At 44.3% G+C, this 25,832-nt stretch overlaps 2 protein-coding genes across 3 annotated transcripts in view; one reads left to right on the forward strand and one right to left on the reverse strand.

Annotated features, from left to right (window-relative positions):
* OGDH (oxoglutarate dehydrogenase) overlaps positions 1-25,832 on the reverse strand; it is a 486,510-nt gene that overhangs the window by 265,874 nt on the left and 194,804 nt on the right. The window lies entirely within an intron of this gene.
* Positions 1-25,832, forward strand: part of NUDCD3 (NudC domain containing 3) — a 110,737-nt gene that overhangs the window by 41,179 nt on the left and 43,726 nt on the right. For both annotated transcript variants that reach the window (XM_032758185.2, XM_058445243.1), the window contains exon 3: positions 21,835-21,967. In XM_032758185.2, the coding sequence (XP_032614076.1) occupies positions 21,835-21,967 (133 nt within the window). The remainder of the gene's footprint in view (positions 1-21,834; positions 21,968-25,832) is intronic.

A 25,832-nucleotide genomic window follows, 5' to 3' on the forward strand; every position in this document is an offset into this window, starting at 1 on the left:
TTGTGTGTGTATGGATGTCTGGTTACACCAGCATCATTTGTTGAAAGTACTATACTTTCTTCACTAAACTTTTATATGTTTCTGCCCCTTTCCTTCTGCCTCTTTGCATAGTAAGCCTCCTGTATCCAATAATCTTCTCCTGCTTTGTTACCTGTCAAGCACATTATTCCCTTTCATTTTGCCCTGTGCCTTCCTTCTTTGTCCTCAGTTCCACCCAGTCCTTGTCTTCTATTCTTGAGCTGACACCAGCAGTTTGATTTCTGCCTTTATGAATACAGTGGCTCTCTCACAAGCTATGGACAACTTCCTTGGGGTTAGAGTGAGTGGTTTGTCTTTAGGTTTCCCTTTATTGATCTCCTCTGATATTTAATGCCATCAATTGTCCCTTTTCGTTGAAACACATGTGTTTGGCTTCTGTACTTTCCTGATTCTCTTCCTCCCCAACAATTAGTCTTTCAGCCTCTTTCTTAGGCTTGTCTTGTTTCCACCCCTTAAACGTGGGTGTTCTCAAGATTGTATCTATAATCAGCCCTTTTCTTCTTTCTGCAGTTTTCTCCCTTGGAGAGCTCATCCATTCCCAGAACCTGAAGCCATACATCTGTGATTCACTCTGACCTCTGTTCCATGCTCTCTGCCACTCCCTGTGTTTGGTCCTAGTTTAATTTGGAGTTTAGTTGTCCTGATGTTCTGTAGATCTACAGGGGACCACACCAGCTTCCTGACCTCCTTTCGCTAGGAAGAGTTCTACCATTCTCCTCATTGCCCAAGCTCAGGGCACCTTCTTCCCTTCTTGCTTGTTCGACATGCTCTAAATCATGCTATCACTGTGATTTCCCTTGATACTCTGAACAAAATGAGCACATCCTTTGGAAGCAAGACTTATGAGTAGTCTTTTTTTTTCTCTCTCTCTCTTTCTGTATTCTTTTGGAGTGGGAGTGGGAGAATGGAGGTGGCAGGTGGTCCATGTCCAGCTTCCTGCCTGAGCTGGAGCAGGGGTCTGAAGGTAGGTTCTTGTGGCTACTGATGGAGAACAGGGACTCAGGAAGGTGTCACTCAGCTTAGACTAAATCATTCTGTGGAGACAGTTCCCACATCTAAGTGGAGTTTTATTTCACCCTGATGTTAACATTAACTGTGGCTCTGGGTGATGATCAGGAAAGCTGAAGAAGCTTCTCTTAGTGCCAGCAACATTGAGAAGTATACCATCATCATTTGTGAATTAAGTGTAAGACAGAATTACATCACACTTACTGTCTCTCCAGCGCCTCGGGCAGGTGTTCTGGGGGCTCTGTGGAAAGCCTTTGGTTGGGTCAGTAGTCACTCTACATCTCTTCTGTGGTCCTCAGGAGTGACCACAGACAGACTGATGAAAAGGCTGCCCTGGCTGTTAGAGGACTTGCTGCTGTTCATGTTCACTGTGTGCTGCACAGACCAGGAATTAATTTCACCTTCTGCCTGCTAGACTCTTGAAATTGGGACAGGCAGGCAGCCGTGCAGCGAAGGAAATGAGAGAAGCCTATTAAGGCCAAGGAGAGTGGAGGCTGAAGGCACATGGGAGTAGACCACAGTCATGCCAGTGAATATCAGGAAGCTGAATACTCTGTGGGGAAGCCTGTGTTCAGCTACCAAGTGTGGTGGGTGCAGGCAGCAGCCTGACAGGTGCATTACAGCCTGAAGAACTGGGGTGAGGCCAGAATTTGGCTCAGCCACTTAGGGTATGTGACTATGGACCATTCCTTTAGCCTCTGGGAGCCTCCATTTCCCAGAGATGACAATTTCCGAAGGTGTGGTCAATTCTGTGTGCAACCCTGTGTGGCCAGGCAGAGGTGCCCCTTGCTGATGGCCTGTCCCTTTTTCTTATTCCCTTCTAATTGATGTCATGTGTCTCTTGTCTTCCATGTGAACTTGATATCACCTAAGATCCATGGCTTTGGGGAAGGCTAATGCAAGGATGGTGTTTCAGTTCATTTGGGCTGCTGTAACAGAATACCTGAGAGCAGGTGTTTATACAAAATTTTATTTTCCTACACAGTTCTGGAGGCTGGAAAATCCAAGATCAAGGCTCTGGCAGGTTCCGTTGTCAAGTGAGGGCTGCTCTCTACTTCTAAGATGGGCCTGATGCTGTATCCTTTGGAGGGGTGGAATGCTGTGTCCTCACGTGGTGACAGGGACAGAAGGGGAAGAGAGCTGGATGCTGCATGAAGCCTTTTTAATAAATGCCTTAATCTAGTCATAGGGGAGGAGCCCTTATAACCTAATCACTTCTTAATACCATCACATTGGCCATTAAGTTTCCACACCTGAATTTTGGAGGAGACACATTCAAACCATAGTAGATGGGAAACATACAGAAACTTTCTACAGAAGACCTGCGTTGCAGTGTTTGTTGGCCCCGGGGCAGGCTACTCAGGCTCATCACTTAAAAAGGTATTTTTAATGTCTTCCTCTGGAGACTATTGGTTTTGTCAGGTGAACGTTGTGGCTGCCAAACTTGCACGGACCATCCCATGTTGAGATGGGACTTCAATAAGTGCGTTAACAGATAGGTATCAGGTCTTCTCCTATCAGGCCTGCCCCTAGGGAATGAAATGACCTCATGGTGAAGCATCTCTTGGTTAAGGCTCTTCTAAGGCAAGAACTAATTGCTTTTCCTTGGCAGCCCAAGTAAATGTTCTCGGTGAGAAATGACTTTCTGACATTTGTTTCATTGTGGCTGTACTTATCAAAAAACTTTTATATAATTCACTACAGAGAATTCTCAAATGAAGGTAATGAACATTGCCAGAAACTGGGCTGGATTTCTGAGGCATTGTTTTATTTACTTATTTTTTGGATTTTCAGTCAATCATATAATCATGTTTGATGGAGTATCTAGTTCTGCCAGTTAAAAGGGTAATAGTGTGGGGATTGCTAATTTACACATTAGTCAAAAATACTCATTTGAAATACTTTTTAAGGGAGGCAATAAAAAGTGACTATTATGGCTTGAAGTGAGACACAGACAGCCCCCTACCCAAATGTGAGATGTAAACTAACAAAGCATGGTCACACCGTGGGCATTGGAAGGACCTGGTTGGCCAGCCTGGGGTCTAGGTCTTGGGGCATCCCTGCCAGCCATCCAGCCACCCTCAGAGCAGGCGTGCCTGGAGGATCTTGGCCCATTTATATGCAGAAGAGGATCAAATTGGCTAACACCAAGGCTTTATAAATAGTAGGACTGTTTCTCCAGCCTGTCTTCATTCTGTTCACAGCTAAAATTTCCTGGCAGCTTGTAACTAATGAGAACGGAAAAGTACTGTTTGCAGAGATTTCAGCTAGCTGACTTGAATGCTCCCATGATGCTTTGTCACTGATTGTTGTACTTACTGCTCCCTGGGGTGGCCATTCCCTTCCAAGTTGAGCTGGGTCTCAGGTAATGAAAACAGCAACACTCTGACCAAGACCCCAAGATGGTCACAAGGAAAGCCCATTTTCTCCTCATGAGAGTATGACCACACACATGTTCTCTGGCTGAGAGCTGTGACACCCAGAGGTCACAGACTTGGCTAAGGATGTCTATAGGACTTGAATAGTCCAGCCTCATGTGTCAATTGGGGATAATGATTGGACTGGCATAGACCCATAGGTAAGTGTGCAGTAATGTCAGATACAGCTAATACGTTGTCTCACCTGAGCTCTGCACTACTTCTGCAATGGAAGTGTTGTTTCCCTGACTTTACTGATGAGCAAAGTGGAGGCTTAGAGACACAAGATTGTATCACCGACTAGTGGCTGGGCAGGGATTTTTGACTCCAGAGTCTGTGTCCTTAAGTACTGGTTTCAGTTCTCCTTTATCTGGAATTCTTGGAAGATGTACCTTGCATTAAACAAATCAGACACGTGAAACCTCTTTGCCTTGGTTTTTCACTTTCTCATTAGAGAACTCATTGCTTCATAGAGCTTTACATCAGATGAAAGTTGTCGTAACGGATTTCCATGCAGTGTGTGTGACTGTGTTGTGTTCATTTCTGTCTAGATATACCTTCCACTGTGCACACCTGTGTGCACACACACAACCCACCCCTCCTCCCCTCCAAAAACAAAACAAACAGGAAAAAGACCAAAAACAGTCATTGTGGGTGTGGAGCAACCTGCAGAGACCTTGTGAGGCAGATGACATTGGAGGTCAGCAGTTGAGAAGGGGCAAGCACCTGGTCAGAGGGAGTAACCTGTGCAAAGAAATGATACCATTAAAGGGATGCTGATATTCCTGTGTTCCTAGGGGAAGGAAGTGAACAGGGATGGGGCTGGCAGGGACCACATTGTGCATGTCTCTGCCCTACCAAGACCCTGATTCATGCTAAAGAACTGGGGCTTATCTTTAGAAATTGGGGCAACTTATCTAACTTAAGTGTTTGCTCAGATTTGTCAGAAAGTTAACAGGCAGCAGTCAGGGTGGACAAGGTAGGGGATGTAGAAAGGATACATACCAGGCAGCTGTTGCAGTTCAGGGGTGTATGTGCAGAAGATACAGAGATGGTGCTGTGTTCTTTGGAGTGTAAGGGGCAGGCAGCAGGAAGGGTCAGCCAAAGGAAACCAGTGAGATGGAGGAGAGGGAGAACAGGTGGAGGTGGAGCAGAGGGAGAGTCTGGGTAGTCCAAGGGTGGGACATTCATGTCAGATGTTGTGGAGGTATCAGATGGACAGAAATTCAGAAAGGCAAGTTTGGTTATGATACTTGGAAGTCACTTGTGATTGGCAGAGATTTCACAGTGGGGCATATTGGAAGGTAAGGTGGGAAGAAAGTGACTCAAGATGTTTCGCTGGGAATAAAAGGAAGAAGGCAGCAGCCTGAACAGAAGGCTGGTTGAAAGAAGAGTTGTGAGTCCTTGTGTTTGACTGATTTTAAGGAAGAGTGAGGCATGAGGCAAGGTATCAGGGGGTAAGAAGAGCTTGGGGATCCAAGAGACCAAGTGATACTGATGGCACAGGGTCTCACAGGGGGAAGTGGGAGCTTTTCCCAGGCCTACAGGATTCAGCATTACTGATAGTGGGTGTGTGCTAATTAACGTCAAAGTTGGGGTGTTATGTAAGTGTTCAATTAGTAGAGGAGTTTTGCTCTGTCAAAGTAATTCTTTGCTTTACCAAAAGGACTTACTGTAAGATTCTATTAAATAGCAAACTCGAGTTTGTTGAGGTTTTCTCTTTGTAAATGTATATAAATGCTACACTTGTGTGAGGCTCCTCAGGGATTGGGCCCTGTCTCCCAGCCAGAAAAGCTTTCTGTTCTTTACATCCACCTTCCCCTGTCCCCAGGCCTGGGACACCTGCGGTGGAGTGGACAAGTCCTGGAGGGAGCAAACCTTTGTGATTATCTGGGTGCTTTCTCAGAAAGAAGAGGGGCAGAGGGGCTGCTTTACTTTTTCTGGCTTTCTCTTTTTAGATTTACAGGCCAAGGAACAGGTGATAGGATGCCTCCTATCCTATCACCTGTTGATAACCTGTGAGATGAGAAGGTTAAAGTGACGGGCAGGGACCCTGAGTCTGTATCCCTCCTTGCGCTGGCCTGAGCCTTCTCATTCCAGAAATTCTGTTCTCAATACAGCAAACCTTCTGGTTTTGCTCATAGAAAAAGCTCTAACCTTTTCACACGATAGCTTCTTTTGAAGCTGAGAGGTATCCAAATGCATTAGTCTTAGATGAACACACCTAGAATCTCACTTTTATGAGAATTTTGTAGATTATACTCTTGAATTCCAGTTGTACATTTTTGCTTGCAAACACATTCATTTCAGAGTATAATGAGAGGAGGCTGGTGCTCATAAAGAAGGCTGACTTTACAGTAAGCCACCTCCTGGGAGAACTGAAGATGGGGCTTGAGCTGAGGTGGGGTCTCTTCTCCACCATCCTGAGCAGGAGCTGGGCCCCAGGTCTTCACCCAGACAGTCAAGGACCTCGGCCTAAACAACATCCAGCTCTTAGAAGTCTTGTAAAATTGGGCCGGGCACGGTAGGTCACGCCTGTAATCCCAGCATTTAGAAGGATGCTGCGGCAGGTGGATCACTTGAGGCCAGGAGTTCGAGACCAGCCTGGCCAACATGGCGAAACCCCGTCTCTACTAAAAATACAAATACTAGCTGGGTGTGATGGTGCATGCCCGTAATCCCAACTATTCAGGAGACTGAGGCAGGAGAATTGCTTGAACCCGGGAGGTGGAGGTAGCAGTGAACCAAGATCGCGCCACTGCACTCCAGCCTGGACGACAGAGTGAGACCCCATCTCAAAAAAAAGAAAGGAAAAAAGAAAAGAAAAAAAAGATTTCTTGTAAAATTGAAAACAAAATTCAGACTTTGGCTACTTGAATCTCGTTTAATAGGAAAGCTGATAATTTAAAGGTAACAAGTGTGGAATGTCTTCTTTAAGATTAGCATGCAGTCTCATTGTACCTGTTACCTGTTCTGTTTTTTTTATATTGAATGTGTTCAAAGCTCATCCCACCTGTATGCAGAGTGTGTTAGAAACTGTGCTGGATGTGGTTGTTCTCTTTCTAGAAGGTAGGGCTCCCATGACAGCCATATAGGCCCTCTTGGTTGCATAAGTAACCATAAATAAACCAGTAAACAAAATGCCTGCTTTCTGTGTGAATACGTTGTCATTTGATGTCATGGTGTTAAGTATGAAGGTGCTATAAAGAAAAGGGGAGGCCAGGCGCGGTGGCTCACCCCTGTAATCCCAGCACTTTGGGAGGCCAAGGCGGGTGGATCATGAGGTCAGGAGATCGAGACCATCCTGGCTAACATGGTGAAACCCCCTCTCTACTAAAAATACAAAAAAAAAAAATTAGCCGGGCATGGTGGCGGGCGCCTGTAGTCCCAGCTACTCGGGAGGCCGAGGCAGGAGAATGGCGTGAACCCGGGAGGCGGAGCTTGCAGTGAGCCAAGATAGCACCACTGCAGTCCGGCCTGGGCCAAAGAGTGAGATGCTGTCTCAAAAAAAAGAAAAGGGTAGAGTCTGCCCCTCTTGTAGTTAGGGAGGAAGTTCCATTTTGTTAGACTTGAGAGTAAGAGGAAAGTGATTGAATGAGTGAGCTGAGACAGAAGATGAATGAGGTGAGGTGACCCTCCGTCTTGTCACTTGTCCCCTCCCACCTTCAGCCCTCCTGGGGCTGAAGTGATTCAGCCTGAGTGTCCTTAGCCCTGCCCTGGGTCCCCCAGGTACATACTGTCCTGCATGTGCTTACACCCTCAGGCTTGCCTGCAGTCTCCATGCCGGTGCCCCCAAATAGCCCCTGGAACTACTACTCCTTTTGGCATTCTGCAGTCTACTCTCCATGTGGCAGCTGTGCATTGACCTTTTAAAACAACCAAATAACATTGGTCCCTGTTCCAACCTTGCAGTGATTTGCAATCACTTTTTAATTAAATTCTGAACTCTGTTTTAAAAAGCCCTATGCTGATCTTGGCTAGTAAGATAGCTTCTCCTCTTTGATGATAACAATATTATTTGTATTAATAATCTATAGCAGTAAAAATATTAATGATGGTGACAGTGGTGACTGCAGCTAACACTTACTCTGAGCCGTACGCTGTTCTGAGCATTGTATCTATTCACTCATTAACCCCAGGAACATCTTTGAGGCAGGTATTCATGTGCCCCCATTTTGTAAATTTTATAAATGTGAAAATGGAGATATGAACCCAAGGGCACAGTGAGTTGGAGGCAAAGATGAGCCCTGAGCCAGTGCTGTGGCTGTGGATCAAGGACTTTGTGTGGGACGCTGTCTAGGCTGCTCATCTCTGTCGTCTTCATAGCTGGCCCTGTCTTGCCATTTATCCGAGTTCTGTTTGAATGTCCAGCTCCTCCCAGGGGCCTTCTCTGTTGACCAGAGGCTCTGAGAGCCACTTAATCACTTTTGGTTAACTCAAAGTTTGGAAGTCCCACGTTGTTCCTATCTGTGTCCCTGGGACCTACAACATTAAGGGTACCTGGGCCAGCACTCTTTGAGTGGCAGGTGGGGCCGGCTCTGATGTGTGGGCTAGCTATGGAGCCCTGACCTGAAGCCTGGGATCCAAGTGTGGGTAGTCCTAGCTGCGAGGGTGGCACAGAGAGGCCAGAGACTGAACAGAGGCTGGGCAGGGCAGGTAGACATGGCGAGTCCTTGGCTGGGCTGTATGTAGAGTTTCTGATGCTTCCATACTCCAGGCAGAGTAAATTGGTGCTATTGTTGGCGGGAGCAAAATTGGACAATGTGGAATTCATTTCTCCCTAGAAGATTGGGTGGTTCTTGGTACTGAAAGTCCTCCCAGGATGTAATATCTTCAAGAAAACAAAAGACAACCTCACTAGTCATATCAAAGTAGTTTAGTCTAAAAATCCCTAAAAATCCAGTGTTGTCATGCTATGAGTAAAGCTAAGAAACCAACATGACAGTGCCCTCCACATACTGACTGTTGTGAAAACACGTCTTGTTATTTTTGGAAAGTCCTCTTGGTAGACCACTAACATTTTCGCCCCCAAAACAGCAGGAGCAGTAAATAACAACCTTCCAGATAAATCAAATGGGAAAGCATTGCCAGAATTTGCTATATCAAGTGCTGTGAACAGTGGCACCCAGCAGGGAAATTATGCAGAGAAAAGTGCTTTTATTTGCTTTTCAAAGTTGGTGGGACTGTGGGAATATGAGAGATGGGAAGAAAAGGAGGAAAAAAAGAGAAAAATACTGTCATCTTGAGTTGAAAATGGGTGCTAAACCTTTTTGCTTAGGACTGTGATTCAGTATCAAGGGAAGAAAACTGTTAACTCAGGTATTACTACTAATAGCCTCATATTGGTGAGAGAGAGAGTTCACATGCAAGAAGACTGGGTAAGAGCTTGTAAGTCTCACAACAGGCTAAGAATTGGGATCATTATTGTTCCCGTTTTATAGATGAGGAAATTGAGGCTTTAATGAGATTGAGGAATTTGCTCAGATAACATACCTAGTATGAGCTGAAGCCCAGGATTCAAACTATGGGCAGGCTTGAACCCCATGGTCTGAATTGTCACAGCTGCAGACTTAAACCTCCTCCCCTTTCCCTTTCTTTGAATGTTAGTTGGCATGATATATTTGTGAGAACTAACTAAAACCAGAAAAATCGGAAAAAAAACAAAAAAAACAAACTGTGTCAAGTTAATAATAATGACCACAGGCTTTTTTTTTTTTTTTTCCTTTAATTTTTCTGGTTTTCTCACTAGTTAGTGTCCCTTTTCTATTCCAGAATTAGGTCCAGGAGTCACCTTGCATTTAGGCATTATGTTCTCATCACCTTCAGTCTGTAGCAGTTTCCATCTTTTTTTGATTTTCATGACGTTCACACTTTTGAAGAGGCCAGGTATGTTGTAGAATGTTCCCAATTTGGGTCTATGTACTGTTTTCTTATGATTAGACTCAGGGCTATGGATTTGGAGAGGAATACCACAGAGGTGTCTTGTCTTTCTCATCATGTCACATCGGAGGTACATGATGTTAATATGAATTATTACTGTGATGTTTGCTTGGATCATGTGGCTGAGGCTGGTTGGCCAGTTTCCTCCAATGTCATGTGACTGTTGTCCCCTCTCTGTACTCTGTTCATGAGAGCCATTAATTCCAGCCCCACTCAAGGGCGGGGCATTAATCCCGCTTCCTAGGAGGATGAAGGAGTTTCAAATAATTTGTTAAATTCTTAGCATATGTTAAAACCACTACAAGGAATTGATAAATATTTTGGGGGAAGATACTGACTTAGAGATTATGCAAATATCCTGTTTCCTTAAGGTCCTACTGATGTTAGCATCATCAGTGGCTCTTGGCAATTATCATGTTTTAATGGCAATTTCCTATTTTCCTCATTCCTTCTACATTTTTAATTGGACTTCCATTAGGAAGATTTGTCCCCTTCCCTCATTTGTTCATTATAATTTATTCAGTTACTTATATCAATATGGACTCACGGGTGGTTCTTTTATTCTTTGCTACTGTATTATTTATTTTGCCCCCCACACTGTTCCAGCTCTCGCCATTGTGGCTTCTGAGTTCTTTGACATCTTTGTATCCCCCCCCCCCCCCCCCCCCCCTTTTTTTTTTTTTTTTTTTTTTTAAGCACTTCCTTACTTTCTGGCACTACAGGATTCTCTGGGTTCATCTTGTATTTTCTGTGTTCCCAGTCCTAGAATGAGCCATTGTCCAAGGAGCCCAATTCCCTTTATTGAATGGTATTTAGAAACCAAGATCTGGGCACTCAGAGGGCACATGGCTCCTGCTTCTAGGCCCTGTCAGCAGACCAAGCCAGGACATGGATGTGTGTTTACTACCCCACTGTGACACATGCCTCTTTTTTACCTCTCTACCTGGATGTATAGGAACTAAACATGAGCTGTCACCTGCATTTAACAATCTCTTTTAATAGGTGAGTTCTTTGTCATGGAGTAGATGTGTCCCTGACAAATTGTTGGCCAACAGAATCCTGTGTCCTCACTTCTGTTGTTGCTGTGGTTATGAGCCCCCAGTTTTTCACCTTCTTCCAATGATGATTGGTATGTCCTTCTTTCCCCCAGGCCACCCCCTCTGACTGCTCAGTGCTCACTCGCTACTCCTCCTCCTGCTGTATGTTTTTGAGTTAGTCATCCTCATGCACTGCTTGTAATTGCTGTTGTGGGCCCCTCTGTTAGTTCATTCCCTCACTGGCCTCCTCTTCACTCAAGTGCAGCAAGAACTTCTGTTCTTACCTCCTTTTCTATGAATGTGATAGGTTTTTATGGCCAGTGGCTTTTAAACTTTGGCTGCAACCTGTAGTTATAGTGAGAAATACATGTTAACAAGGCTTCCAGGTATGCACGTACCTGCATAGTGGCAGTTTCACAAAACAGAGCTTGCTCTTTTTCTGGCAGTGTATCTTGCGTATTTCATTCCGTTTTCTTCTGTTCTGTTCTGCTCTGCTAAGGAGATTTTATACCTACCCATTGAAAAATACTGTTCTGGGGAATAAATCCTCCAGCTGTGTATAAATGTCTACAGTCCCCTTCTCTTAGCACTGTCTTGATATGAGGGTGGGGTATGGATTAGCACTGGGTATAGGGTGGGGTCAGAATTAGCACTGGGTGTGGGGTGGGGTGGGGGGGTCTTGATTAGGACTGGTTGAGGACAGTCTAGGATTGGTGCAACGTCTGCAAGGCTTATGATTTTGAGGAAAGGGATTCAGAATCTAGGGTGTAAGCTGTGGATGAATTAGAAAGCTTCCATGTTTTCTCTACTTCTGAAAAGGACATTTCTGAGAAATAATTGTGTCATTGGTAAGCATCTTTTTTGATACTGTAGGTACTATAGGTTTGAGAGTTAGGAGTTTTCTTTGGCCTAATTTTTTCTCACATGGGAAGTCTTTTGAGAATTTAAATAGTAAAGCTGGTCTTAATTTTTCTGATTTTGAATGAACAGGAAAATAAAATTGAGTAAAGACTAAGGTAACATACTTACATAATTCTGAATTTTTTTTTTTTTAAGAGATGGGGGGGTCTCTCCCTGTGTTGCTTAGGCTGATCTCAAACTCCTGCCCTCAAGCAGTCTTCCTGCCTCAGCCTCCTGAGTAGCTGGGATTGCAGGCGCAAGTCGCTGTACCCAGCTTAGTTCAGAATTCTTATATTGACATATTTATGGAGTAGATTATCTAATTTTGTTTTAAAATATATATTTCACACTTAAATACCGCTAAAAAATTAGGAAGCCTCTTTCCCTCATTAATATAACACAATTTAAGAAACTTACTGTACAAACTTCCATTTTTACTAAGTTAAAATAGTTTTATAGTAAATATACTGATTTTTGTTGATGTTGGCTGACCATCTGACACAGATTGTCAAAAGTATTCCCTAAATTTGCATTTAAATCTATCAGAGTATTAGTGGGCATATTATCAGTGACTCCAAGTATCTTGCCTTATTTATTTTCAGTAAATATAGAATCATCTAGTTCTTTTTAACTGTAGCTACAAAGTTAATTTTAAAATGTAAAACACATTTTCAAATATACTTCTTAAAAGAATTTTTTATTAAAGGGAGTCTTCCTGACTAATCAAACAGTATCAGTGGGGCTGCCCCAACCCCTGTGGCCCCCACGCTGGCCGGAGTCAGGTCAGTGACAGGGTAGTCCCTGGGGTCTCTCTCCTCTGTGTTCCTCAGCTGGACTTTAAATGGCAAATACAGAAGATCAGCAAAAGGCAAAAATTGGTTCTTTGAAGGAAAAAAAACAGCAACATAGACGAACTTCTGGTACAACTTATTGAGAGAAGAAAAGAGAATTTACAAAGAAACAAAGGTCAAATGGTAATGGCCAGGCGTGGTGGCTCACGCCTGTAATCCCAGCACTTTGGGAGGCCAAGGTGGGTGGATCACGAGGTCAGGAGTTTGAGACCAGCCTGACCAACATGGTGAAACCTCATCTCTACTAAAAATACAAAAATTAGCCAGATGTGGTTGCACACACCTGTAATCCCAGCTACTTGGGAGGCTGAGGCAGGAGAATTGCTTGAACCCAGGAGTTGGAGGTTGCAGTGAGCCGAGATTGCACCATTGCACTCCAGCCTGGATGACAGAGTAAGTCTCCGTCCCCCCCCCCCCAAAAAAAGGGGGTAATGGGTAATAACAAGTAGAGAATAAAAGAAAATTATGAGAGCATATTGGTAGAAAAATGATGTAACTCTCTTGTAGACTTTAAGGAAGGAAGGAGTTCTGAGTATATAAAAATGTTAATGTGAAAAAAGTTTGGTGCGTTCGACTATATTAAAATGAAGAATTTGTGTTGACCAGATAGACATCTTTAAAGTATGAAGACAACTTATAACTAGAAAGAATTTGTGAACTATAAACCAACAAATAATTCTTATCCAAATATATAGAGAACTTCTACAAATCAAAGAAATTACAGACAAAAATAGTGGAAGACATGAACTGGAATTTCACAGGTGATGAGACATATATGACCAATAAGCATATGAAGAGCTGTTCAGCCCCATTAATAAGCAGAGAAATGTGAGTTAAAACTATATTGAGAACTATTTTTATATATATGTAATTGGCAAGATTTTATAAAGTCTGACAGTACAAAGCATGGATCCTGTAGTTCTGTAGCATGACCCACTTTGCTGGTGAGAGTAAATTGGGGCAATCCCTCTGGAAAACAGTTTGGCATTATCTCTTAAAGTTGAACATGTATATATCCTTTGACCTAGAAGTTCTGCTCCTAGTTGTATAGCCAAGACAAACTCTTTAGATTTTCAGAAGTACACAGAAAGGAGGGAATAGCATAATGAACGCCCACGAAACTTTCATCCTGCTTCATCACTTAGCAACACGTCATGGTTATTGTTTCATCTTTCTCCCTACCCTCAGACTTTTGGTTTTGTTTTTGATAGAACAAATCCCAGACATCATGCAATTTCACCTGTAAATACTTCAATAAAAAAATAAAGACTTAAATTTAATATAATTATCTTATCTTACAAATTTGTAATTCCTTAAAATCATCTAATACCCAATCTATATTCACATTTTCCTGATTGTCTGAAAAAAAATTTTTTTTTCTTCAAGTTAGCATCCCAGGAAAGGTCCAAACATTGAATTTGGTTGATAGATCTTATGATTCTTAATTTAGGGTAGTTCGCCTTCTCATTTTTTGTCCCATGCCATTTATTTGTCCAAAAAACTTAGAACTTAGCCTGGTATAATTTCCCTGATTCTAGATCTGGCTGACTGTGTGCTCCTGGTTTTGATGGCCATGCTTCTCTGCTCCTCGTCTTTACTGTAAAGTGGTATTCAGACCTGTAGGTTGGAATGGATTTGAGGTCCTGTGTTGGGGGCAGGGGTACCCAATAGGCAGGCCCTCTCAGGAGGTACATGGCATGTGTGTCACAGATATTTGGGGTGTTCTGGATCCTTCTGTCACAGGTTCCTCCTCAGCTTTTCACCTGCTGCCCACCAGGAATGAATGAAAGTTGCCAGACTCATTGCCTTCTTTACAGAAGATGGTGCCAGATAGTGATGTTCTCATTTTGTTTTACATTCTTTGCTTATTATCTGGAATTCTTATTTAGGGGCATGGCCTTTTTGAAATTACAGTTCCTATGGAAGCATTTTATTGATGACTTTTCAGGTTGAGCTGTTCTCTGATCACCAAAGGTGACCCCTGGAGATTTTGTTTTATGAACTCATGGATTTTTAATATGCTATGTGCTTCAGTCAATTGTGGACTTTATTTATTTATTTATTTATTTATTTATTTATTTATTTATTTATGATTGTCCCATCTTCGGCAATCAGGGAGCCTTCTGAAATTGGCTCATATGTCCTTTCAGCATGACCCTCCTGGTCTTTGACAGTTCCCCACTTGTAAGGAAGACAGCTAGGCTCACCGTGTGTGTTCTGGTCCCAGGTTGGGGACTAGCTACATCTCCAGGAACTCTGACTCTCCTCTTGGTGAGTTAGCATTGTCTTTAAAGTAGGCAGGCTACTGTCATTGGAAGACCAAAGTGTGGTAGATGCTAAACAGATAACAATCAGGTATTGATAAAATTATTGATACTAGATTTTTAGAAAAATCTAAAAAAAGTGTAGAATTATTAGGCAATAAAAAAGTGTAGAACTATTAGGCAATAAAAAAGTGTAGAATTACTAGGCAAAAGGCATAACTTCTCTCTCCAAATTTCTCAGAGGGTTCAAGAATCATCCCATAGTCATAAAAGCTGCTCAGTGAGTTGTCTTTCTGTAGCCAAAGACTTTCTAAAGGGAACGCAGTGAGTGAGAAAGCAATACTGAGTGTCACGAGACCTTGTTTTAGTCATTTTAAATGGTTTGTTCCTCACAGCTACCTTTTGGGAGAGATGCTATTAGTGTTCCCATTTTATAGGTCAGGAGACCAAGGCACAGAGAGGCTGAGTGACCTAGTCACCATTACCTGGTTGCTGTGCGGGGAAGCTGGGCTTGACCTCAGGTTGGACACCATGGACACACAGAGCATTCAGGGAAACTGCTTGACTACTGGGGGACTGGCTTGGAGACATTGATTTGTAGGACATACTTGAGACCAGAGCCCGTGGCCTGGGGTGGCTGCTGCATTGGCACTGAGCCTTTTGTGTGGCTGGCTGAGGTGGCAGGGTATCCACAGTTGGCCTGATATGGGGGGGCCACGTCCCTGCTAGTAAAGAAGCATGAACTGAGAAGTAATGCATGCACAACAATGAAAGGAGCCTGGCGGGTGGGGGAACCTCAGTGAGAGCTGGGCAGCAGGCAGGGAGAGGAACCGCCCTCTAGACAGACGAATCTGGCAAGAGTTGCAGGAAGGCTGGTTAGTGTGAGGTGCTTGTCTGTGTGGAAGCCTGGGAGTAGTGACTGGCTCCAGCCTGTCCCTTCGTAAATGAGAAGGTTGAAGGCTGCAGAGGTCAAGACCAAGGCCCAGGCTACATCTAGGTTGCTGGAGTTGGGGCAGACCTGGCAGCTGGGGGCCCAGGGCTGGGGTCCAGCCATCGGGTCATTTTTGAGCACTGAAATCAGCATGAGTGAACGGGCTCTCAGGAGTGAACACTCCTAGGAAGATAAAACCGAGAAGTAGGAAGTGGGCCTGGCAGACCATGAGTTTTAGGCTTCAGAAGCAGGGCAGTGGGCCTCAAGGATGGGTCATTTTTATAATAATGCTTATTTTATAAAGCTTTGAAAATGAAGAAACCCAGAAGAAAATTCACCATATTTCCATCAGGTGGAAGAAATCTTGAGTTGAGATTGAGCATAGGCAGGGAAGAGTTGACAGATGAGGAGGAGGTTTCATTTGTGGGAGCAGGAGGAAAAAGGGAGGAAGGAGTCATGACGACTCAATCATGGGCTACCTTGAGTGCCTTGCTGAGGCCCTGGCCTTGTCTCCTGGGCCGTGGGGAGCCGTATGACGTTGTTGAGAATAATGTAGTCACAGTGGCATGCGAAGAAACTGAGAAGAGATGCAGCCGTGGCTGCCATCCAGGTGTGGGATGTGACAGGTCAGTGAGATGAGAAGAAAATTGATAAGAGACAGGTGAGAATTTCAAGGGAGGGAGTGAGCCATGTCTGCTGGTTGCCTCATACCCATGGCACGTACATCACACACATATGTACTGCGTGCCCATACTATACCTTATGCACACATATGCACACTGCATGCATACATGCATACCACACACATGCACATAGCACACACAGACTGCATGCCCACATGCACCACACACGCCACACACACATTGCATACACATGTGCACCACACACATGCACCACACACACAAACTGCACACACAGTACACGTGCCCACATGCACATGCAGGTACACATGCACCAGACACATGCATGTGGCACACACACATTGTATGCACACACGTACCCCACACACACATAGTGCACACATACCTTTACCACACAGTGCACTGCACACATGCCACACACATGTGCTATACACACATACACACGTTGGCTTAGTCCATTTGGGCTACTATAACAAAATAGCATAGCCTGGGTGGCTTGTAGACCACAGAAATTTACTTCTCACAGTTCTGGAGGTTGGAAGTCCAAGATCAAGGCACCAGAAGATTCAGTGTCTGGGGAGGCCCTGCTTCCTGATTCATAGATCTCTGTTTTCTTGTGGTGTCCTCCCATAGTGGAAGGGATGAGGAGGCTCTTTGAGGCCTCCATATAAGGGCACTAATCCCACTCAGAGCCTCCACCCTCATGACCTAATCACCTTCTAAAGGCCTTACCTCCTACTGCCATCACTTTTGGGGTTAGGATTTCAAGATGCACATTTTAGGGGAACAGAAACATTTCAGACCCTAGCACATGTATGTACATTGCACCCAAATGTTGTGGGACCTCTCCTGAGGGGACAGTGAGGTCAACAGGTGGTGAGGTGTGATGATAGCTCTTACACCTGGGATAATGGAAGGAGATGAGGGTGACAGGGATGTTGTCATCTTTGCACAGAGTAGTGGCTTTTGCGCAATGTAGTTAAGGGCAATGTAGTTAAGAGTGTGAACATTTAAAGGGTAGACAGGATTGATTGCAAGAGACATGAAAGAACAGCTGTATTTGGGGTGGTGGAGAGGGGGTTGACAAACCGGGCCTCAATCACTGAGCCCCAGTGGGTGGGAAGTGGGGAGCAGCAAGTTTGACATTTCTGTGCAAACACCTCCGCTTTGGAATCACTGGCTGTGACTTGGGGAGCCAAACCTTGCCTTTAGTCAGGCAGTCAATGCCTATCATAGGCATTCTCTCTCTGGAGAAGAGCTTGAGGTCAGCCCTTGTCTCGTTGAATTATAAATCTATTATAGGTTTGGGGCTCTAGCTTCCTAGACAAAACTCTTTAGGTTAGGTCTTTGACTTCCTTTTACTCTTCATTTTACATACTTGCCACTAGCTTTTTGAAAATCAGGATTGTCTGATCCTGTTTTGTTTTAGAGACAGGGTCTCATTCTGTCATCTAGGCTGGAGTGCAGTGGTACAATCATAGTTCATTATAACCTTGAACTCCTGGGCTCAAGCTATTCTCCCACCTCAACCCTCCGAGTAGCCAGCACTACAGGTGTGTGCCACTATGTGTGGTTAATTTTAAAATTTTTTGTAGAGATGGGCCTTCCTATGTTGCCCAGACTGGTCTCAGACTCCTGGCCTCAAGTAATCCTCCTGTTTTGGCCTCCCAAAGCGCTGAGATTGATTGCAAGTGTAAGCCTAGCCTAATCCTGTGGTTTTTAAAAACAAATGGAAGGAGGCTGGGCACGGTGGCCCACGCTCGTAATCCCAGCACTATGGGAGGCTGAGGCAGGCGGATCACTTCAGGTCAGGATTTCAAGACCAGCCTGGCTAACATGGTGAAACCCCATCTCTACTAAAATATAAAAATTAGCTGGGAGTGATGGTGCGCACCTGTAATCCCAGCTACTCTGGAGATTGAGGCAGGAGAATCACGTGAACTTGGGAGGCGAAGGTTGCAGTGAGCTGAGATCATGGCATTGCACTCCAGCCTGGGTGACAGAGTGAGACTCCATCTCAAAAAAAAAAAAGGAAGGAGAGAGGACCTTTTTGTTTCTAGTGGCAGCACTCAAACAGGCAGATTGGGTAGGTCAGGTTCCTGACCATGAGTCTCAGGAACTTGGTCAGAAACCTGACCTACTCAGGAACTGCTTGCCTGCATGACAGTGACTCCTGGTGACAGTGCTGCTAGCTCTCCCTGTGCGGGTGACCCTGGTGCCTGGCTTGCCACACTCAGGAGCGCCTAGGCCTGCAGTCTGCCAGGAAGGGTCTCGCCTATCCCCAAGGAGACAGAGGGCCCTGCTACCCACAGCACCCAACAGAGCCTGTTCTGTGTTTTTCCTTTAACACATTTAGAACCTTGTTATCCCAGCTCATCAGGAGTGGGAGCTGCAGGGAGACCTACTCCATAATCTTCAACCTGACTGCTGACTCACTTTCCTACTCCCACCCTTGGTGCTGAAGCATGGTTGCTCCCTCCCCTGCTTCCTACCATGTGCCCAGGCCTGCAGCTGCAGGGGTGACCAACAGTGGCACAGTGGGGGCCAGAGACACCTGCACTTGACAGGACGCTTATTTTTACATACTGTTGGCTGGAAATAATCAACCTTATTTAAATAGAATGTGCATTCAGAGCACTATAAAAAGCACCCAACAACTTGCAAGGGCTGTTTTAGGAGTGATTCTCCTGCTTCCTTTGGAGGGAATCTGCAGGTTCCATGCAAGAGGAGCCAGGCCAGGGCTGCTGAGGACACGGCAGGAGGATGGGGTGAGGCAGATTCTGTGTGACCAGAGCCCTTTCCGAAAGCATACAGCTTTACTGCAGCATGTAGTGGCAAGGGTGGCAGATGTCCTCCCTCACTCCAAGGCAGAGACTGACAGCCTTTTGCCCTGGAGGAGGCAGAACCCATGTGGGCATCACTGGTGGTATAGGCCGAGTGACTGCACTGTTGCTGGCAGCAGCATTCCCAAGGATATCCCCCGGCATTATACTCATTCTCCTTTCTTGAGAGAACTGTTTCTTTATCCCAACTTTTGAGGAGTCTTCATGTTTTTATGAAGGACACAGGGAGTCCTGATCTCTGCCAAGTGCTGGGGCCATGTTGGTCTTTATTTTGTGTGTGTGTGTGTGGGGGCGGGGGGGCGGGGGGAGGTATTTTATTTATATATTTTCACAATTTTGACTTTTTTCAAATGGTAATATATGTACAAAAGTGTCAATGAAAATAAGTCTCCAGTTTCCAGCCATAAAGGTAGCTGCTGCTACCCTATTGTTCTTTTGGAGATATTCTCTGCATGTTCAAGCATATTTATGTCAGATGTGAGTCTTAAAGCTGCTGTCAGTGCTCACCTAGAAGGATACCGTGGAAACTTGGGGGCTGGGTGAGTCCCCCTCTCTGTGTCTGACTCCTTCATACCCTGCTCCAAGGGCCAGGCTAGTGCTGCTGCCATGGCCCTGGGACCGCACCTGGGTACAGGGGCTGCAGGGTGCATCACTGTCTCCTGTTAGCATTTTTTAAAGAGAACCATTTTTTCTCTTGGTTATAAAAATGTCTACATATTCTAGGGAGTTTGGATAATACCTAGGTACAAAGAAGAAAGTCAGATTCCTGTTACTCTACTATCAGAGATAACCACAAAGATTTAATGTGTTTCCTTTCAGTCTTTTTCATATATATGTGCACGTGTGTGTATATTATATATTTCTTCTTAGAAATTAAAGTCATACGATACTTAAAAGTAATAATACCCCCTTTTCAGTTTTATGGTATATTGAAAACTTTCTCCATATCACTAAATAGTCTTTGAAAATATGTTTATTGGTTGCATCTAAATCTTTCTTTTGCTGTCCATTTTCAACCTATTGAGCATTCTTTAGTTTCCTTCCCCCCACCCTGTTTTCTCATGTCATTCTGTCAGGAATCCTATGTAACTCCTGGTTTCTGTATGTCATCTCTCTGTCCCACAGTGGCCCGCCTGTGTAAGTAGTTTAAGGCTGACATCTCTTCTGATTGGTTAGTGCCTAGTCCTGCCAATATTCAGTGCCGAATTTTGAATATCACCTCTGATTGAAATTAGTTTCCTTAGCCACTGTGTTTGCTCAGGCTACCACAATAACGTACCACAAAATGGCCGGCTTAAACAAAAAATGTTGATTCTTTCACAGTTCCTAGAGGGGAAGTCTGAGATCAAGGTGTCAGCAGGGCCATGTTCCCTCTGAAGGCCTTAGGGGAAGATCTTCCCTCTCCTCTTCCAGCTTTAGGTGGTGGCCTGCAGTCCTTGACGTTCCTTGGCCTATAGGCACATCACTCCATTATCTCCACATGGCCTTCACGTCGTCTCTCCAAAGTCCCCCTTTGAAGGACATCAGTCATAGTGGATTAGGGCCCACCCTAATGACCTTGTTGTAACTGCATCACCTGTGTAAAGACCCTGTTTTTATTAAGGTCACATTCTGAGGTCCTGGGGATTAAAATTCCAACATAGCATTTTAGGGGACCCAATTCATTTCTTAACAGCCACCATTGCCCAGCCCAGAGGACTCAGGCCGTGGTGGAGGCCCAGCTTTATGCATAGACAGTGTGCAGAGCATACCCACAGTAGGTAAATATGTTCTTGTCTTAGAACTCTGGCCAGAGAAAGCCTGCCCTCTTGAACCACCCCTTCCCAACCCTTGTCTTATATATGCATCTATATAGATGTAGATACATGTAGTTTTGTGTTTTCCTGTATGAACAGGATCATAGTGTACACATTGTTTACGAGCCCATGGGGCCGTCTCCCTGCCAGGTTTTGTCTGCTAATCTCTGAGCAGGCCCTTGAGAAGTTGACTGAGCTGCACCTACTGTTGGAATGTTTTGTGTTCATAGCTGCTGCCTTCTCCATGACTAGGCTTTTGTCTGTAATTTAGATCTTCAATTCAGTATAATGGACTTGTGAGTCTAAACTTACATAGTGTTTATATTATTAGCATTGTTACATTTTATGGAAAATATTTTATTTTTAACATCAGCTTCGTCTTGGTAGGCCTATCTGTATTTAGTGCTGTGTTTATAACAGGCCTATACAATAAGATTTGCTTGGAGTTTCGCTCTTGTTGCCCAGGCAACAAGTGCAATGGTGTGATCTTGGCTCACTGCAACCTGCAACCTCCGCCTCCCAGGTTCAAGCAATTCCCCTGCCCAAGCCTCCCAAGTAGCTGGGATTACAGGCATGTGCTCCCATGCTCAGCTAATTTTTGTATTTTTAGTAGAGACAGGGTTTCACCATGTTGGCCAGGTTGGTTTCGAACTCCAGACCTCAGGTGATTCACCTGCCCTTGGCCTCCCAAAGTGCTGGGATTACAGGTGTGAGCCACCATGCCTGGCCTCTTTTTTTTTTTTTTAAAGATTGGCCCTGCCAAGCAGTTTATAAGAAACCAAGGACTCATGAGCCTAAGGATTTTATTAATAAGAGCCCTCTGGTTAATTAACAGGCCTGGATCTCAGTACTGTGAAGGCTGGCAGCACCAGCTATAGTTTGGCTGTGGTCACAGACACTTTTCCTAAACTGTAGGATGCTGCACTGGGGTTTCTTTTCTGTAGCTTTGCCCTTGTCCTGTGATTTCCATGGGTACCATGTAGAAGGGTCAGAAAGGAAATCACCTGAAAAGAAGAGGAGTTTGCAGATGCCAGAGCAAGTGAACTTGAGATGAAACTTGAGTTGGTCACGTCTCCAGGATGTAGGAGTGGCATGTGCTAGGCTGCCCATGGGGTCCTCTGCTCAGGCATGGCTGGCTGGGATCTTACCTTTTTTATTCTTTCTCAGGATTCAGGAGCAGTTCCAGAAAAATCCCGACAGTTACAATGGCGCTGTCCGAGACAACTACACCTGGTCACAGGACTATACTGACCTGGAGGTCAGGGTGCCAGTACCCAAGCACGTGGTGAAGGGAAAGCAGGTAATGGCCTTGGTGGGTAGGGGTGGGCGGCTTCACCCAAGCCAGTCAAAACTGTTGCAGGGAAGACCCAGCATCCTTGAGGGAGTGTTGAGATCGGCTTTAGGATGTGAGATGTGTTCCTTCTCCTGCCCTAGGAATGAGCTGAGCAACCATCCTTGCTCCCCTTATTCTGTTTGTGAGGTTCTCCCAGCTGTTCTGCAGAAACCTCCCTCTGGGGATGGTGAGCCCTGTTCACACTGCTTCCTGAGAGAGAAGCCAACACATCTGATATCTTCACCTCTTTTATAAGCAAAGCCATAGACTCTCTTGGGGTTCCTATTGTAGATGGCCAGCTTCTCAGTTTTCAAGGGAATACTCAAACATTATTACCTTGGTGAATTCTCTTTTTTCCTAAAGATTAAATCTGCCTTCAGTTTCCCTAAGAAAAGTCCAGTCTACTAAATGCACAGTGATAGCTAGCATACATTCACATAGCATCTGTTATGTGAGTTTCCTGGGCTTTGACAGCCTAGGGTCTAATAAACTCAAATTAGACAAAGTGACACAGTGGGTAGCACCTCCCCGTGTATGGTGATGAGCCATGCGTCACAGAGATGAAAGGTTTATGATTTAATTCTCCACAACCTTTAATCACAGAAGAGAGCTCTCAGACTCTGCAGTTCTCTCAGGGCAACAACATGGCTGCACAAGAGGGAGGGAGGGAGGGACAGGCCCACCTCATCCCAGCATCCCCACTTGCTTCCCTTGCTATTTTTTTATTTCCTCCATTCACATAGGTGGCATGCATGTGCCAAGGATAAGCTTCCTTGTCCCCACACCCTCTTTTCTAAAGTTGACTTGGAGTCCTCTAAGGGCATCCCATCTCTGCCAGGGCCAGCCACCTGTTGTCACTCCCTGTGCCTCTGTTACTGCTTAGCGGCGTGATGGGTAGGTCTGTAGTTTGTGCACTGGTACCAACCATTCTGTTTTCCCCAGGTTTCTTTTATGCCTCCTCAGGGAACAGGTGTCAGGCTGTGGGCCTTTGCTCCCCTCAACAACAAACACAAAATTTATTTTTCTTCAGCTACAAACACCCCGCCACCCCCCTTTAAGCTACATCAGGTCATGGGTGAGACCCACTGAAGCCCCATCCAATCCTGAGAGGCAAAGCAAAGAGCCCAGGTCACAGCGATGAAGTGGATGGCCAGGCCTGTGTGCTGTGGGGCTCTTCCATGGAGCAGGGAGCCATGTCCTATAAGTACTGCGCACTAACCGATTGCGCCAGTGGAGCCACCATGTCATTGATGTACCTGTAACATTCGCAACTTGAGTTTCAAAAACTAAAGTTTCTGAAACCTCCATCTAATGAGTTTAAGTGAGTAGAAGTTTAATCTTTTTTTATTTTTTTAATAGAGATGACCTCATTCTGTCACTCAGGCTGGAGTGCAATGGCATGATCACGGCTCACTGTAGCCTTGAACTCTTGAGTTCAAGCTATTCTCCCACCTTAGCCCCCTGAGTAACTGGGACTTCAGGTGCTTGCTATCATGCCTGGTTAAGTTTAAAAAAAAATTTTTGTAGAGATAGGGTCCTGCTGTTTCCCAGGCTGGTCTTGAACTCCTGGCCTCAAGTGATCCTCCCACTTCAGCCTCCTGAGTAGCTGGGATTGCAGGTGTGAGCCATTGTTCCCAGTGGAAGTTTAATCTTTTAGTGGGAGAGAGATGTCTACTCAAGGAATTGTGATAAGAATAACATTATCATAGGTTGTTGTAAATAGATAATTTCCACTTTAAAAAATCTCAAGTAACAATGCAAAATGGGACATTACATAATTTAAATCCATAATATAAAAATATTTGATATATGCCAGAAACTGTATCCATATTTCCTTCTTCATAAGAACCTGCAACCTGTGAAGTAAGTACTTTCATTCTATTTTGTTTTAAATTTCTTTTTTAAAATTTTTATTTTACTTTAAGTTCTGGGATACATGTGCTGAACGTGCGGGTTTGTTACATAGGTATACATGTGCCATGGTGGTTTGCTGTACCTATCAACCTGCCATCTAAGTTTTAAGCCCCACATGCATTAGGTGTTTGTCCTAATGCTGTCCCTCCCGTTTCCCCCGACCCCTTGGCAGGCCCTGGTGTATGATGTTCCCCTCCCTGTGTCCATGTGTTTTCATTGTTCAACTCCCACTTATGAGTGAGAACATGCGGTGTTTGGTTTTCTGTTCCTGTGTTAATTTGCTCAGGATGATGGTTTCCAGCTTCATCCATGTACCTGCAAAGGACATGAACTCATTCTTTTTTATGGCTGCATAGTATTCCATGGTGTGTATGTGTTACATTTTCTTTATCCAGTCTATCATTGATGGGCATTTGGGTTGGTTCCAAGTCTTTGCTATTGTAAATAGTGCTGCAGTAAACATACATGTGCATGTATCTTTATAGTAGAATAATTTATAATCCTTTGGGTATGTATATACCCAGTAATGGCATTGTTAGTTCTAGATCCTTGAGGAATCGCCACACTGCCTTCCACAATGGTTGAACTAATTTACACTCCCACCAACAGTGTAAACATGTTCCTGTTTCTCCACATTCTCTCCAGCATCTGTTGTTTCCTGACTTTTTAATGATCGCCATTCTAACTGGCATGAGATGGTATCTCGTTGTGGTTTTTATTTGCATTTCTCTAATGACCAGTGATGATGAACTTTTTTTCATGTTTGTTGGCCACATAAATGTCTTCTTTTGAGAAGTGTCTGTTCTTATTCTTTGCCTACCTTTTGATGGGGTTGCTTTTTTTCTTGTAAATTTGTTTAAGTTTCTTGTAGATTCTGGATATTAGACCTTTGTCAGATGGATAGATTGCAAAAATTTTCTCCTATTCTGTGGGTTGCCTGTTCACTCTGACAATAGTTTCTTTTGCTGAGCAGAAGCTCTTTAGTTTAATTAGATCCCATTTGTCAATTTTGGCTTTTGTTGCGATTGCTTTTGGTGTCTTAGTCATGAAGTCTTTGCCCATGCCTGTGTCCTGAATGCTATTGCCTAGGTTTTCTTTTAGGTTTTTTATGGTTTTAGGTTTTATGTTTAAGTCTTTAATCCATCTTGAGTTAATTTTTGTATCAGGTGTAAGGAAGGGGCCTAGTTTCTGTTATCTGCGCATTTGGGCTGTTATCTACAACAGTGTTCCCAGCACTGTTGGTTAAATAGGGAGTCCTTTCCCCATTGCTTGTTTTTGTTAGGTTTGTCAAAGATCAGGTGGTTGTAGATGTGTGGTGTTATTTCTGAGGTCTCTGTTCTGTTCCATTGGTCTAGATACTGTTTTGGTACCAGTGCTATGCCGTTTTGGTTATTGTAGCCTTGTGGTATAGTTTGAAGTCAGGTAGCATGATGCCTTCAGCCTTGTTCTTTTTGCTTAGGATTGTCTTGGTTTTGTGGGCTATTTTTTGGTTCCATATGAAATTTAAAGTAGTTTTTTCTAGTTCTGTGAAGAAAGTCAATGGTAGCTTGATAGGAATAGCATTGCGTCTATAAATTACTTTGGGCAGTATGGCCATTTTCACAATATCCTATCCATGAGCATGGATTTTTTTTTCCATTTGTTTATGTCCTCTCTTATTTCCTTGAGCAGTGGTTTTTAGTTCTCCTTGAAGAGGTCCTTCATGTCCCTAGTAAGTTGTATTTCTAGGTATTTTATTTTCTTTGTAGCAATTGCGAATGGGAGTTCACTCATGACTTGGCTGTCCGCTTGTCTATTATTGGTGTATAGGAATGCTTGTGATTTTTGCACATTGATTTTGTATCCTGAGACTTTGCTGAAGTTGCTTATCAGCTTAAGGAGTTTTTGGGCTGAAACAGTGGGGTTTTCTAAATGTACA

This window comes from Hylobates moloch, unplaced genomic scaffold (genome assembly GCF_009828535.3).
Source record: "Hylobates moloch isolate HMO894 unplaced genomic scaffold, HMol_V3 SCAFFOLD_1, whole genome shotgun sequence".
Classification (NCBI taxonomy): domain Eukaryota; kingdom Metazoa; phylum Chordata; class Mammalia; order Primates; family Hylobatidae; genus Hylobates; species Hylobates moloch.